The sequence below is a fragment of the Aspergillus lentulus genome (assembly GCF_001445615.1).
Source record: "Aspergillus lentulus DNA, contig: Alt01, strain: IFM 54703, whole genome shotgun sequence".
NCBI lineage: Eukaryota > Fungi > Ascomycota > Eurotiomycetes > Eurotiales > Aspergillaceae > Aspergillus > Aspergillus lentulus.
In genome coordinates, this window is record NW_028322123.1 from 3,719,390 (window position 1) to 3,735,433 (window position 16,044).

Below are 16,044 nucleotides of genomic sequence, written 5' to 3' on the forward strand. Positions count from 1 at the left end.
AGCGTGAAATGGTGAGTTAATGAGGGAGAGGGGGCTTCTTAATCGAAGAGAGTGAATGAGGAGACTTGGCCACAGCAATGCCGTGATCAAAATCGCGACTCGAAACGAGTCCATGGAAACGAGAATCAAGAGTGTTATGAATTCCACGAATTAGACATTGGGATTGAGGGTCATGACTGTCTTCTGCCGGGGGCTTTTCTCCTTGACAGCTGTTTATACTGAGAAAGTCGGTGATCTCACATTCTTCGACTTCTCTAACTTATCAAACATCGTCTTTCCACGAGCACCGCCGCTTTCATAAACGACAGGGGCGACCCACTAATGGATATCTCCTTCGGCTTCGTTTTCCTCTTGTTTTCTGCCTTGATGCATCGTCATGTTAATGATCCCTCTTCTCGCTGGTTTCCGTTTTCAGGCGCAGGTTCGGTAACTGTGAGAAATTGCATGGACCCAGCGATTTGTCTCGTATTGCTCTGTGCGGGCATGTCCTCGCATGACTCAGCCCCTCTTGACGCTCCGGTCCCCTGAGTGCGACTATTCAAGCGTTCTTTGACGCGTGCTCTATTGACATGAGTGGTTAGCATTGCACTGCATCGACCTGTTGTTTTCGCATTTTTAATATTTCCTTCTCCGTTTCTCCCTATGCAGCGACGAGTGTTGGCGGCTTTTGTGATTATCCAGTGTTCATTACATTTCGGGTGGCTGTCTGTCTTTTGCGTTCCTGTCAAACGTTGCGTTCGTCCTTTGCGTTTTGTTTCTCGGAGGTACTCAAGTGTTTTAACTGCAAAAACGGTGGTCGGCTTTTTGAACTATTTGTATTTCCTTTTTGTTCTATCTGCTTCATATCTGGGTGGCTGTCTGATCAATTTATATTGCAAATCTGTAACATGTTTAGTATTTGCTATATTTGTGCAATTGGGCATTGTTCACGGTAGTAACGTGTGTGCCAGTCCCTTTGAATGGTCATATTTGTTTATGGAGCTGTTCTCGGCCTTGAGTGACTGCTCAAGCTTTGAGCCTTTACTAACTAGGCTGAGCAATCGTGCCGTAGGGGTACCTATTCCATAGTCAGAACCTGATATTTCCGAAAGGAAAGATCCACCCGCCACAGAATCAGTTGCCCCTAGCCGGCAAATATCGCGAAGCCTCGCATAGGCTCGTAGTATAAACAATAGAACCAGCTCCCCGGCCGCATGACAGTCCCCTGCGCTAAAGTCGATGTCTGTGTACCGGAGTTTAACTGATGTTGTTCGCTCAAGTCGGAATGATATTCAGTCGACCAATGCTTCAAGCAATGTGATGTTAACCCAGTTCCTGTATGGATCTCAAATAGAGGGGATCCCAGTACGTATGTAATCACAGCTCCTCCAAGCTTTAAAGCCGCAAGGCCCCACTCCACTTAAGGTAGTGGCCGAGGCAGCCCGAGTCGGTAACGGCCCGTTGCTAACCTAGGCACGTCGCATACCTGCCTCAGGCGTTAGCACGTAGTTAGCTGTAGTTAGTATTGAACTTCGATCTTTCATATCACCCACCACCACGTTCGATCCTCCCACCTCCACCCTTTCATTGACACAGAGTTTCTTCTCGTGATAGGTCTTAATTAAGAATTGATTACAATCATCTTTTCTATCTGATTCACCGATCATCTTAATAACACAGACATGTCGACCAGACTATGACCATGGGTGGAGCATATCATACCCACGACAGACGAAGAAATTGTTGAATTTGCCATTGATGACTGGCTCCAGGCTATCTGCCGGAAGATAACTGAAGTACACGGACAATGGTTAGCCAGCAGTTATCGATCAATGGCGCGGGTCGGGTCTAATGAGCTCGAGGCTCGCGCAGATGGAGCTCTGCGGGTGCGAGGAGCCAGACAGAGCCCATGCACTCATTGACTGCAAGGCTATACCTCGCAAGAGGCTCTGCTAGCGGTGCAGTTCGAGGCCCTCAATAACAAAGTTCTTGAGGAAATGGAGTGAGCTGACCAGCAGTACAGACACAAGAAGAACAAAGACATGAGTCTCCTCGACTACTGGATACTTGGACCTGAAAGACATAGAATGGATAACCACATCCGTTCATGAAATGGCTACACAAATTGTTCGTCAAGCGCCTATATGTACGTCAACTAGAAGAATCAGAGCACATACGACCATAGGGTGTGGAAAACAGGGCTTCCCGTCCGCTCAGCCGTACTTAAGCCACACGCCGGCCGGTTAGTAGTTGGGTGGGTGACCACCAGCGAATCCCGGCTGTTGTATGTTTTTTTGCTCACCTGTATTGCTTCAGTTATACCATTGCTGCCTGGTCTTCCTGTATAAACCCTTTTCCGGCTTACGATCTCTTTACATCCAACCCTCATACCATAATGGCCCAACCAGCAGACTCTGGAAGTGGAGTCCTATCAATGACTTCTTCCATGACCCCTCATGGCCAACACCGTGGTCACACCCTGAATTCACTGGTACTGACACGGAGCGTTACAAGCGGTGGCGTCAGCAGCCGTGGTTCAAAGATGAGCAGCGCTCTTCTATTGCGACTCTTTCATCGCGCTTACGGCAAATGCTGGCCCTGGGGCTACTTCATCTACCGCACGGTCTACACCCTCGAGTCTGATCAGGTCTGGTCTGCCTGTCTGGAGAAACTCGGGGTCTTATGTGCACTGGGAGATTGACCGCGTCTATGGTGATTGGTATACTGAGGCCGAGGACCAGGATCATGGCTTCTCTGAGAAGCTTGTCCATGAGTCATACAAAAATGTTATCCTTGAGGACAAGGAACGTGCTGCATCAACCGAGCAGATTCGCGAGGATTTCAAGGCCCTTATTGCGTCTCGGGGCGCTGAGATAGGGGACGTTGTTCCGCGGTATGCAGTCTGTCTGGTTATTGATCAACACTGTCTGGATTCAATAATCATGCGTGCTTTTGAGGATCCAGAGGAGAGCAGGCATGGGAATGGGCCAGGGGAGGGATTCATTCTCATTGATTGAATCTGAGTTTGTACGCCGGCACAGAGAAGAAGGGTATTTTGGGTTTATGCGAGTTGAGATCAATGAGCTGTTTTGGCTGACGGTGGAGCTGAACTCGTCCTCCTCGATGAGTGAAAGGTGTCTAAGGGTGCAACCGGGCAAGATACCAGTTTATGATGGCGGTCTTGGTTATGCGGTTGATGATCCGTCATGGTCTGGACCTCGGCCAAGACACCCATCACTCACCGCTCAGTATGCAAAGGGGACTGTCGGGAGCATTTGGGGAAGCAGCCATGAAAAGTAGCTGCAATGGACTTGCTTTGTATATTAAGATAAGGTGCAACACCGCACCACCGTATTCTACAGATGTATGGGAATGGATGTGAGATGATTAGTAGCAAAGGATTCAAGTAGATGATGTGTTGTATTTCCCGGAGTAACACGACAAGATGAAGCTAAATGACACATTGACAGCCAAACATAAGAAAGTGGATGTGATTGCAGAATGCCTATGGATGATTTTGCACAGATTGAGAAAGACCAGAGGGCGGCAGAAACCAAGGAAAAGCCGCTCAAGATACAGAGATGTATAATGCGGTGGATCACACCACCATGCGCCGTAGGAACGGAAATGACATCGTGATATGCTAGGTTAACCATTAGGAAAAGCGTCGAGGATTCGGGCCATCTTCTTCGCACGATCAGGATCCTCGACGAGTAAGCCTCGCTGCTTCAATACCATCTCCAGAGTGTCGACAACCTTGTGGAAGGATGACGCTGCGCCTCTTTCTTGCCTAAAGCGCACAAGACTGAGGTTCGCCTGGCGGCCGTGCTCGAGGACGGTGTAGAACTCGGCGGAGAAATCAACGGCTCGAAGACGGAGACCTTGAAGGGGTTAGAACAATCAAAAGTATCATCCAGTTCTCACTTACAGTTCACTTCGCCCACTTTGGCACGAATGACACCGTTGGCTTTGTCCAAGTGCGCCTCCTCCATACCAAACTGTTTCCATTCCCGGAGTAGCTTCAAAACGTCCTTTCGACCTTTGAGTTTCGATGTGTTGAGAGGTACTACTCTTGTTGCTGGCTTGATCTGGAAGACCCGCGCGAACCAGTTATGACTCTTTCCGTTGGTGTTTGGCCTAGCGGGTGCAGGCTTCTGGTTCTTGTCGGTGTCAAAAGAGTTTTCGGTTTCCGTTGGTCTCTTGAGCAGGGGGTTAGTGTCTGCGAAGTCGACTTCTGAAGATAATAGTCAGCTGGGGGAATCGTTGAGACCCAAGGATAGAAAAGCCTACCTGTTGCACCATTATCGAAGTTGTCGCTGTGTCTCTTCTTCATGAATTTCTTGAAAAATCCACCCTTCTTGTTGTCGGCAGGGCCTTTCGTGTCCTTGGGTTTTTCCGTCTGCTCACCTGGTCCAGAGTCAACTGAAGGATCGATCTCGTGGACAATTACTGTGGCAGAGCTCGGGTGTATTGGTTTGACCGGAGGCGTCTTCGTTTTAGGCTCAGTAGACCCATGCGATCTGTTCCGAAACCAAGACCATTTCTTATTCTCGGGGGTTTTTGTGTCGGACATCCCGGTCAATTTGGGCACTTCTTGAATTGGGTCCAGTTCTGAGAGGAAACGAGTCTGGCGAGAGTCGGCAGACGCATAGCGCTGCGAAGAGCGAATCGGTCTGCCGGTTTCATCCTTGGATTTACTATCCTCGCGTGGTTGAGGAGACTCGTTCGAGGATTGTCTCTTCTTCCGGATATTCAATGGCCTAATCTCTTCCAAGCACTGTTGAGAACTATGAGGAACCATTCTGATTGTGGCTTTCCCATCACCGCTTTGACGTTTCGTCCGGATAGAACTGGCGGAATCTGCATTATGCCTTGTTACGTCTGGGCCGTTTCTCATCTCACTCTCAGCCAAGGAGTTGCTGAGTTCTTCCGAAATGATCGGAAGGTTACCAGTATCGAGTGAAGACCTCTGAAGAGAATCGTATTTAGAGTTGCCGTTGTCCTTAGTCTTGTCTCGCTTTCCGCGCTCCCTTATTCTGTCCTGCGCAATGAGACGATCGAGGTGATTGATGACAGCGGATAGATAGCCTGGGACATTCTCAGTGCCGTCCTGGGTCGAGTGCTGTATTAGCTTGCGACGAGTCTCGGTCAGCTCTGTTGCAGTATAGGTGTTGGGTGATTCCCGTGGTATGTTGGATGGCTGGTTCGATTTGATATTGCTTCCTGTAATTTGATTTTGCGAGTCTCCAGCACTGACCATGGAAAGAGAAGTCGCTGGTGTCTCCGATCCAATGCTTGCCGTACACCCTGTAGATAAGGATCCGCCATTGAAAGCCTCTTCACATATCTGGCTGAGTTCATGAGAGACCTTGCGCGCTTCGTCTTTCCAGATAATGTCCGCGTCGCAAACTCTCTTGACTTGAGGGCAGTTTTTAATAGTAACCCCAGATCCTCTAACTACTATAGGTGGTACCGGCAGCAAAGGACTGCCACAACGGTCTGAAAATGGGACGCCGTCCACCTCAGACTTTATGCTGCAGTCGCTTTCTTGCCTGCTAATGCTGGAAGCATTGGCTCGTGCCTTCTTTGGTCTTGCAGACATTGATCCCTGTGAGCGATTCCGGTGGTGAAGAAATAGAACGTTCCGCTTATAGCTGGCAGAGCGAGGTGTAGGTGTCGTATTTGTAACCCGGCGAGCAGATGAATGGGAAGCCCTTGACTGAAAAGACCTGGTGAAGCTGGCCTTGGACTTCTTGTTGGGCACTATGGAGAAAGGGGAGCTTGGGAGACACTCTATATCCTCAACTTCTTCTTCTTCTTTCATATCATCGTCTAATTCCGGAACAACTTTCGACACTTCTTTGGTATTTGCTTCAGGACGGTTCCGATGGATGGTAACTTGAGCGTACTTTACTTCGGGAGTGGCCACTATATGGCGTGGAGACCTGAATGGGTCATAACTATTCTCGGTTGCTGAGGATTTGAGGGCTCTGGATGTACTTTGAGGTTGTTTGCTGCTGCTTGTTGTTGTTGAATTTTGACCTTGTCTCCGAGAACCACCTTGCACCCGGGCATGCTTGCGCCTATTTGCAACGGAAGCTGGTAATCGAGAGATGTGGTGGTAATCACTGGCTGAATACTCGAGAGGCTGTCCCTGGTAATTCTCTAGCTGTTCGTTTCTGAACTTGATCAGAGCATTGTAAAACATTCGTTCCTGCGTGGGCCTGTGGCAAGTCGCCTGGTCAGCTCTTTATGTGTCGTAGCTCTTGATTGGAATGGGATACTCACTGAGGATTTAGGACTCGCTCTATCAGGGCCTCTGTTTTGACGCCATGCCACAATGTCTGCAGATTTCTCAGAATATCAATATCAATATCCTGTCTGCTGGGTACTGGTGGCCCGCAATCCTGTGCCGTCAACGGTGGTGCAGGGCCGAGGTAGTGATGTGACATTGCCTGATGGAACTGTTCGTACTTCTTTAGAAGTGGATGCATCCATATTCCATGCATCGTTATGCGGTCTTCTGGTCTCTTTTGCAGGATGCGCTGAATGAGGTCGGCCGCCTCGACACTCAACTCGGGGGGAATGGTGTATTCGCCTCGCTTCACTTGTCGCAGAGTACTTGGAAGATCCCCACCATCGAATGGCAAGTAGCCAGTCAGCAGCGCATACAGAATGATGCCGCAACTCCAAATGTCTGCCTTGTCTCCACGGTACTTTCGACCATAAATGATCTCCGGCGCAGCATAATGCGGGCTTCCGCAGGAGGTATTCAACCAATGTCCAGCTGGCTGAAGCGCAGCCATACCGAAGTCAGCAAGTTTGACATTGCGCCAGGAATCCAGCAGTATATTCTCCGGCTTCAGATCTCGATGACAGATGTTGAACCTGTGGCAGTATCCAAGTCCTGCAATTATCTGTCGAAACAAGCGAACTGCCTCTTCCTCCGGTAACGGTCCGTGGTTTTGTACATAATGGAATAGCTCGCCGCCTTGGACATACTCTAGAACCAGGTATCTAGAGACGGAAGGTCAGTTTCTAGTAGTTTCTAGTAGTAGCCACTTGATCCTGTACTTACAGTTCTCCCCGGTTCTCCCACACATCGTACAGGCTGATTACGTTTGGATGCTCAATGAGTTTCATGATGACGACCTCCCGCTCAATGCCGGACGGCATTTGTCTGGTGCCCGTACCACTAAAGAGGCTCGCATTGCGGTCCATTGCTGCAATGCTTTCGCTCTGGGCAATTGCGGCAGACCTCTTGGATACAATCTTGATGGCCGCGGTCTGGCCGGTGACTGCATGTTTGGCCAATCTTACACGGCCCGTGGCCCCTTCCCCCAGTGTCTTCCCCAATTGCCATGGCCCAACGTGTGTTTTCCTCTTTCCCTTCCCAGAGACATTGGAAGTCGTAGAGATTGCTGAGTTCCTTTTCGAGCCGGCTTGAGAGTTCGGATTTGGAGAGGCGCGGTTTATCTCCACATTTTCTCTGGTTGCCAACGGGCTTGTGACGATAGACATTCGGTCTGGTGTTTTTAGCAGATCTTCTACTTCGGTATGTGATCCTTTTTCAATCTTTGGAGTAGCGCAGTTGTTCAGTCTATGCGTGGCATCCGTCAGAGGAGGACGGAAGGACTGAGGACTGGCAGTAATCCCATCCATCGCCAGGCAAGCCCGGGCTAATGAAGCGAGACAGGCTTGTTACAATGCCACATGAGGAGATGCTCTTTGCTATTTGCGATGATATAGTCTGCTTGAGCCTGATTTCCGCGACTAGTCAGCGAAATGTGGCTTGCGATTTCACTAGTTCTGAGTACAGACTAACATTCAAAACGGACGTGTTGACTTGGTATTGCTGCTCGTTGGAACGGCTACCTTCTGAGAGGCGTAAAGACGAGGCTGTAGCGACTAGAAATAGATTGCTCTGGAGTGGACTGCGAATAGTAATGCTGGCGTGTCAGAACCTCCTTCCTTCTCGTATTAGTTGCGTTGAATCTCCCGCGTGTCGAAGCTCAAAAGAGATGATGAGGCGCAAGTGAAGAAACTGGGCGAGGGTCGCAGCAGGACTCGAACTGCTCAAAGTGAGGAAAGAGTACGATAGAGAAGCTGTGTACATCAACAACAGAAGAAATCCAAGCTTCCAGTCACTTTCCCTCAAAACATACCGCAGAACAGACTCCAAGGCCACACCACAACAAGCAGAGGCCGCACGTTAGTAGAAAACTGACATACCATATCTCGGTTGAATTCCTCTGGCCGATCATTTACTGTTTGTTGTTTTGAATTCCTGGAGTCTCCCTGACCACTAATCTACGTTGGCCGAAGATTAGGAATGCTCGAGCACTCTATTACACCATCACGATATGGTAAAGACGTTCAAGAAATTGCAATTGTATTCAAGCTTATAAGGAGCTGCTTCACACGATGCATTCCCCTATTCTTCGGTCAAGTTTATCCTGCAAGTCTTCTATATCAATTCTTGGTTTTTACAATGATTATCGCTGACTGACAAGGAACGAATTGATAGCATACGACCCTTAAACTTCCACCTACTTATTCTTGTTTTGTATTTCTTCTAAATACTCAGCAAGCATACAACTATTACAAGCGATGTAATTACCAGCTCAACTACCTCTCTATTCAGAGGGCCCGAGATGGCTGACAATAAGACACTGACATCCCGCGCATTCTCCCGTGGCTTCTCAGCGATTCGGGCACGCAGGTCCAGAATCCCAAACCGGCTTTATCCAGCAGGACAAATCCCACATTCCCGTCTTTTCCTTTTAAATTGTACGATAATTGCTGTCCTAGTATACTGAGACTGGGTCGAGGTATCCTCATGTGCCTTGATGCAACAAGGGAGGGGCATTCCCAAGCTAGCGGTCAAGGGGCAGAGGGTGCTCGCATTCAACATTCCAATATCAACAATAAATAGCAAGCACTTCGTCTATTGAATTGAGATCAACGCTCTGGAATTCGGCTAGATATGGAAGCCAGATGCACTTTCAACACAGCTCGAAGGTCACTCTAATTGACTATAGGCTGGATGTGGCGTCCAACTATATCAACATTCCGTTTTGGGCCGAACTGTTCCCCAGATTCGCCTCACCTACGGATATAAGCTCCTGAACTTTGATATGAAATAGACGCCAGAAGAACGTGCTAGAAGTTTCTTGTTGCCCTATGTCGGAACTGAACAGCCTACCAATGCTCTTCGCCGATGTCTACAGCATCGACGTCAACTCCATCAACGAACCATCGGCCGTCACCGTTCCCGTCCGGCCCAAGTACCAAGTCATTCCCGCTCATCATCCTCTTGCGCATCTTGCCAGTTTCCCGCTCAAACGTCCAATCCTCAAGGCCGTAGCAGCGCTTCCAGCGCATCCCATCTTCTGCGTCCTGATACTCGTACCAGAACTGCACGGCAATACGGTCATCCGTGAAAGCAAAGAGCTCCTTGCGGAGTCGGTAACTGTGTTCACGCTTCCATTTGCGGGTCAGGAACGCGACAATCGCTTCTGTGCCGGAGAGGAATGAGTCGCGATTGCGCCAGATGCATGTAGGTGTGTAGGCTTGAGCGACTCGGACCGGGTCCCTGCACGTTGGCGTTAGTAGTTAGTTACAGCAATGGTAGTAGTCTCAATAGGGCATGTAGCGCTTAGGCTCGAAGCGACCGGTGCAACGACAAGATTGAATCAAGGGAGGAATGAAATGCTGATTTCAATTCCTCCGGGATTTGAACCCACGAGGGAATGGTGTGCTCGCGTAAGGGATGAGACAATAAGATGCTTTGCGTTGAGTTTCTATCATGGCTAGCTACCAATCAAACAAAAATGAAAGACTGTCTTTGAGAGGACCAAAGGCTCAGAGCGAGGTGTATGAGTGACAACGGCATTCCATGATATACACCCGCCGATTGCTGGGATGTGCTCATTGTGTATTCTTACTGCGTGTTCCAGGCAGCCTGAGCTGCCTTGACCTTCTTTCTGGCAGTCTCTTCGGTAAACGGAGGTTTAATGTCTGCCATTGTGACTGATGTGGTGAACTGTCTATTTCAAAATTCGGTTATGTTGGTTGTTTGGTTGTTTGTTGGTTACTTGACGTTCAATTTGAGTCATCGTGTATGATGCTATCACGTGCTGAAGTCTAGTATACGCCCTTTGGCGGACAGTTTGAAGCTAGTAGAACCTATTAGCTAGGAGAACTCGAAGGGCTAGGGATCGTTCGCGAGAGACTGTCAATAAGAGCATTCTGTGTGAGTAGATAATATGTATCGGATACTCTGTATCTGTTGAGAAATGAATCCGCTCTCCCTACGTTTATATAGATATGCATATTGACCACACAGTGTTGAGATTATGTACAGCTGAAATCGATCTCGCTAGGAGTCAGTCCTCGTACTCCATAACTTTGCTATTGACCTCTAAGGAGTAAAGCTTGCCGAATGTGGAAGATTTAGGTAGCATGGCAGGCATATCCCATCTCATCGGCGTTGACATTAGCCCCCAGATATTGCAGCAATGTCCGTCATCTTAGCTTCTGGGTGTGTCTCCAAGTCTCTCCACATATTGCCTCTCCATGGTGATACGTGTGCCTCTCTAATTATCATCTGAGATATCAATCCCGTTGATACATGTCATCTCATAACTGCGGAGGATATATAACCGTCTACAGCCTGGATTTGTTCGAAATATGCGGAGTATATACACCGAAAGATGGCCCATGTTTTGATCATGTTGACTGAAGTTTGTTACTCCTCACTAGAATCCCATTGAAAAGGTGAAGGTTTACTGGTAGCAGTTATTTATTGATCATAATTGAGGATTGAAAAAGTAAAAGAAACCAGTTCGCAGCACTTTTGTATGACAGTTCACTACTTTGACGCCACCATGGCGATCATCAGCACAACACTGCAGAATGGGCTTGTCACGTGCAAGAATATGACGTTGGGCGGCCAAAGAAATAGAGGGGCATCGGAAACTGGGCGGTGAAGTCCCGTAGCCTCATTTTTGCGTGTCTTCGAGGGTCAATTGCCTAAGGTAGTCGGTCGCTGCATCAGATCGATCATCATGATTGGTGCGAGATCAGCATATCGAAGGCACCATTTTCGCCTTGCATGGTGAAGACAGAGGACAAAAATAATACCAATCACCAAACGGACCCCTCATTAATGGGCAGATAGGTAGCATAATCCGATCAAGTCCAGATCGTCAAGTCTTGGTCTGCAAGGTACCTACATTATTTTATACCACTCCTGCTTCATAGAAAATCCAGGCAGTTCGTATAGACGACTAATCACTTTGTATGTGAGAGGAACCTAGTCTGATCTGATAATCTGATATCTAGAATCAATTGCCAGTTTGCCATCGAATAGAATTTTTCCATATGACTTCACTGACCCAGAAGTGCAAACCGATTTGTCAACTTGTCTGGTCTAGATAGCAGCCAGAAGTGGTGCATCCGCCGATGAAGGGATCCGTGGTGGGGATCCCCTCCCAAGTCTCGGGCGGTCTTCTTGATAATACGCACCAAGCCAGCAACTCAGCGATTATTCCGTTCGTCCCCCAATCGATGGGTTTCGGTATCCTTCTGCTTCGGATCACCTTATGGATGTCTCCAGCGGCCCGTTGGCACATCATTTGCTGGCTTTGTCAGGGGCTGCTCCAACCGTCCATGGACCAGATTGTGTATATATTGACCGCCATGGATCCTTCACCCGCCTCGTCTTCTTTTCTCTTCTAGTTTCATAAATCACCCCACTACTCTAGCCTACCGCTTCTTCTTAATCTCTACTTCGCACAGCTCTTTCTTCAGAACACTATTCCCCTTTTAACACATCCTCAAATCCAATCCATCAACATGTCTGGACTCAAGGCCGGTGACAGCTTCCCCTCTGACGTTGTCTTCTCGTAAGTATTCTCTGCTCATTTGCCCTTTCTCTGGAGTTCCCTCGACCGCCAAAGTATGTCCAATCCATCAGGTCTAACATTGACTCTCATTCAGTTACATCCCCTGGTCCGAGGACAAGGGTGAGATCACTGCTTGCGGTATCCCCATCAACTACAACGCCTCCAAGGAGTGGGCCGACAAGAAGGTCATCCTCTTCGCTCTTCCCGGTGCCTTCACACCCGTCTGCTCTGCTCGCCACGTTCCCGAGTACATCGAGAAGCTCCCCGAGATCCGTGCCAAGGGTGTTGACGTTGTTGCCGTCCTCGCCTACAACGATGCCTATGTCATGAGCGCCTGGGGCAAGGCCAACCAGGTCACTGGTGACGACATTGTATGTTCATCTCCCAAAAAAGAGTGCGATTCTACTATATTGAAGTTGTTGCTAATGCTCTGATCTTCTAGCTCTTCCTTTCCGACCCCGAGGCTCGCTTCTCCAAGAGCATTGGCTGGGCCGATGAGGAGGGCCGCACCAAGCGTTACGCCATCGTCATTGACCACGGCAAGGTCACCTACGCTGCTCTTGAGCCCTCTAAGAACCACCTTGAGGTGAGTAGTCTTCCGTCTGTTCCATTGCTGCTAGAGTCTTGAGCACGAGCTGACATGATGCTATAGTTCTCGAGCGCCGAGACCGTCCTCAAGCACCTGTAAACGCATGAACTAGACATGATAGACAAGGCGTTGAAGTTTTTCGATGGCAGGCTAAGAGTAGCCTGCTATGGGCAAGATTCATGATAGATCTTTAGACATGCCGCTTAGACAGAAATACAACGCTGTAATGAAGCTACGAAGAATTTTTTCCCTGCCCATCGCCCTTACCAAGCCGTATGATGTCAGGTAGGAACTACGTTTTAAGTACAAGCGAACTATAGCCTTAGTGTAATTAAACATTAGTATCCCGGTACTCTTCGAAGATCTACATGAATCAAAGCGTCGCAGGGCTTCATTTTCCCCAGGCTGCTATTGGTGCTTGGAGGTGTGACACTGTATTTTTCGGCCGGGAGGGATGACGCGCTAAAGCCCCGAAAATTAAGCTCCAACACCACTGTTTTGAACACCAAGCTGCACCTGAGCTACCAACAAAAATAACACTTCTCCGACAGTTAACCTATTCGATCCATTTCTCACCTCCGCCCATCGGCCGTCATGGCCTCGAACCAGCCCTCAAAGCGCAAGTCCGCGTTTCCGGGACCACAGCCTGGCGCAGCAGCGTCCCGCAAACGCGCCAAAACGTTCGATGCTCGGTCCCTCGCGGTTCAGTCGGCCGACGCGGCGCTCTCTGCGTCCGGAGAGCTAAATGTCGCCGCGTATGTCGAAGCTCGGGAGTTTGAGATCCGTGCTCTCGAGTCTGGGATGCAACGGTCGAAGAGTGCCCTGACGAGCCGTGCGTTTCAGAAGGTGCCCCGCGCGTTGAGGAGACGGACTGCCAGCCACAATGTGAAGAGGGTTCCGCGGAGGTTGAGGGCGAGAGCGAAGAGAGAGGTATGTTGAGAGCACTATTTATACTCCTGTAGGGGATTTCGCGGTGAACTTCAGTTTTGCTCACTACCAGGCCGTGTAGATGATCGAGGATAATACCCCCACCGTGACCGCTCGACGACGAAGACCGACAGAAATTCTGCGCATTCGCCTTGAAACCGCTAGGCGGCTACAGAATCTCAATTCCAAGACAAAAGCCAAGCGTGCAGCAGCGAAAGCGAAGCGGGACAAAGAGACCCAAAAGGTTCTGGAAGAGTCAGGCAGCCACGCCTATAACATCGCGCCGCGAGTGCCGAAGATCAAGAAAAACAAACTCTCACGGCCGCCGCCGCCCGAGTCAAAGTACAAGAAGCGGCAGCGGTGCAAGACATGGCTTCCCACGCATATGTTCCATGCGAAGCGCGCTCACATGGCCACTTCGAAGGATCCGTTGTGGCGGTTCGCGGTGCCCCTGTCGCCAACCGAGAAGAGCTACAGACCTTCTCACCGGGCGAAGGGTGCCAGAGGTGCCGTGGCTTGGGATATGAGCTACATGTCTACGATTCAACTAGAGGGCACCGAGGAGGCTTTGGAGGCGGTGCTGAGGGGAATTGGGATTAATGGCCAGGATGCTTGGGGTCCGAAGGGAAGGAAATGGAGGGCTGGGACAAGAAGCTTGCATGCTTGGGCAGCTGAGCGTGAAGGCACACATAGACCGATCGCGCCGATAACGTTGATCCGGTGTGCGGATGGAAAGACGGAAGATGTGGAAATGGTCGATGCTGATGGGCCGAAGAAAAAGAGCCAGAAGAGCAGAAAGAAGCTTTTCATCAGAGTTCACCCGTCTGCCTTTCTGCAATTGTGGAACGAGCTTCTTGAGATATCGAAGAGGCAAAATCCGCCTGTGATGGTGGAGGATTTACGCTTCGAGATTGGAAGCGTCGAGATTACTGGTCCAGGTTCTACAGAAGCTCTACTATCAGCGCTCAAGCCCTTGATACCAGATGGTGCCGAACCGCCAGCAGGCAGTCCAGAGGCCACCTGGACTTCGTTGCTTGGGGTCTCAAACCCTTCATCATTACCACAAAATGCTGTCCTCGGATTTTCCGTCTCAGATCCCCGTCTTCACTTCCCACCGAGGACCCTCAAACCGCCAGCTTCGGATCCCGAAATGCAGAATCTGGCCATCTTACTATCGACGTGGTCGCCGGACACCACCCAAACGTCACCTGCCCTGTTCGATCGCCGTGCAAGACTAGCCGCTACTCGTCAACTTCCTAGCCAGAAAGCTATTAATCGTCGACGGACCTTAGCTGGACCAGGAGTTTACCCTCCTGCCGAAGCGTCTGACCCAAAGATTCCGGTGTTGATCCTCGCTTCAAGATCAACCAGTCAATCAAAGAACAACAATGCGCCTGGGACATGGACCGTTCTCTTGCCATGGAAATGCGTCCTTCCTCTGTGGTATTCACTCATGTATTACCCGCTCTCAAGCGGCGGAAACGTCAGATTTGGTGGTCTCAAAGAACAACAGCAACTCGCGTTCGAAGCCGGAGAGCCCTGGTTCCCCGGCGACTTTCCTGGAACCCGTGCAGGCTGGCAATGGAACGTCCGCGAACGGGAAAAGGCCAAGCAGGAGTGGGAAAGACGGCCAAAGGGCCGGAGAACGGAATTCGATAGCCTAGACCTGGGGAATGGGCAGAAAGGCGAGATCGGTCATGGCTGGGCGTGCGACTGGGAAAGACTAGTTCAGGGACCGCCGAAGGATTCAACGCCTGATTCTAAAGAAGAGAAGGAGATAGAACAGAGCCAAGACTCCGAGCAACAAGATACGCAAATGAGTAATGTTGAACAGCAAACCGTCGATGGGCACGCTCCCCCATTCAACATACACCACCTGCCCCTTGCCAAGGCAGAAGCTGCACTCAACAACCCGTCAGACACCACCGATCAAGCCGCTCTTGCAACTGTCAAAATATCCCTGTTGCACCGCGGCACGCCCACCCCCGCGGCTCGCATCTACCGCCTCCCGACCACCAACCCAGAGCTACGCCAAAAATGGCTCCGCCTGGCATCGGACCAGCAAAAGCAAAAGAACCGCAAAGCCACTCATTCTCAGGACCATCTGCGGCAGTCTGCCGAGCCTCCAGCTGGCCAAGAGGATGCCCGCCAACAGCTCGCGGCTTCGCTCATCACCCCTACAGCAGACACAGAGTCGCGGCAGGGCCACCTCCCCGTCCCTACGGAGGAAGACCTGATCGGGTTCGTCACAACGGGGAACTATAATCTGTCCGAAGGGAAGGGTACGGGAATTGGCTCGATCCTGGTATCTAAGGTTGCTGCGTCTGGAAAGGGCAAGGCGCGCGAGAGGAGAGTGTGCATTGTCCGTATTGCCGGCGAGCGAGTGGGCAGACTTGGTTTCTGGGAGCTTATTTAGCACTGGAGTATATCTGCATGTGTGGTTGGTATAGATGGATGTGATTATGTTTTGATGATACCCAACTAGAATATATCTTTCAATCAATAGCTGCCGTAGCTCCGCATTACGTGCAGTCTACATCTCGAAACCAATAGATGAACGAAATCGTAGAACAAAGCTGAACTTGCTTCAATCAGCCCAACAAAAGATAGATAGCTATACATATGCATGACGCGAGAAGG

General features: G+C 49.9%; 5 protein-coding genes and 1 non-coding gene across 6 annotated transcripts; 4 read left to right on the forward strand and 2 right to left on the reverse strand.

Moving 5' to 3' along the window:
• Window positions 1–2,154: 2,154 nt before the first annotated feature.
• On the forward strand, window positions 2,155–2,270 carry ALT_r007. Its single transcript, XR_004500602.1, has one exon. It is a non-coding gene; the product is annotated as an 8S ribosomal RNA (ribosomal RNA).
• A 104-nt stretch (window positions 2,271–2,374) lies between these two features.
• On the forward strand, window positions 2,375–2,996 carry ALT_1139 (uncharacterized protein; the record flags this gene model as incomplete). The annotated part of the gene is made up of 2 exons (XM_033561489.2): window positions 2,375–2,626; window positions 2,676–2,996. The coding sequence occupies 2 exons, from the start codon at window positions 2,375–2,377 to the stop codon at window positions 2,994–2,996; spliced, it is 573 nt and encodes a 190-aa protein (XP_033417380.2).
• A 631-nt stretch (window positions 2,997–3,627) lies between these two features.
• Window positions 3,628–7,641, reverse strand: ALT_1140 (serine/threonine-protein kinase; the record flags this gene model as incomplete). The annotated part of the gene is made up of 5 exons (XM_033561488.2): window positions 3,628–3,860; window positions 3,908–4,213; window positions 4,270–6,203; window positions 6,268–6,996; window positions 7,058–7,641. The coding sequence occupies 5 exons, from the start codon at window positions 7,639–7,641 to the stop codon at window positions 3,628–3,630; spliced, it is 3,786 nt and encodes a 1,261-aa protein (XP_033417379.2).
• Window positions 7,642–9,180: 1,539 nt separating this feature from the next.
• ALT_1141 (nuclear transport factor 2 family protein) lies at window positions 9,181–10,006 on the reverse strand (the record flags this gene model as incomplete). Its single annotated transcript, XM_033561487.1, has 2 exons — window positions 9,181–9,574; window positions 9,927–10,006. 2 exons carry the CDS (start codon window positions 10,004–10,006, stop codon window positions 9,181–9,183), a joined length of 474 nt encoding a protein of 157 aa, XP_033417378.1.
• Window positions 10,007–11,838: 1,832 nt separating this feature from the next.
• On the forward strand, window positions 11,839–12,576 carry ALT_1142 (peroxiredoxin family protein; the record flags this gene model as incomplete). Its single annotated transcript, XM_033561486.1, has 4 exons — window positions 11,839–11,888; window positions 11,983–12,259; window positions 12,331–12,474; window positions 12,541–12,576. 4 exons carry the CDS (start codon window positions 11,839–11,841, stop codon window positions 12,574–12,576), a joined length of 507 nt encoding a protein of 168 aa, XP_033417377.1.
• Window positions 12,577–13,071: 495 nt separating this feature from the next.
• Window positions 13,072–15,820, forward strand: ALT_1143 (ribonuclease P/MRP protein subunit POP1; the record flags this gene model as incomplete). The annotated part of the gene is made up of 2 exons (XM_033561485.2): window positions 13,072–13,407; window positions 13,487–15,820. 2 exons carry the CDS (start codon window positions 13,072–13,074, stop codon window positions 15,818–15,820), a joined length of 2,670 nt encoding a protein of 889 aa, XP_033417376.2.
• Between the last annotated feature and the right edge of the window lie 224 nt (window positions 15,821–16,044).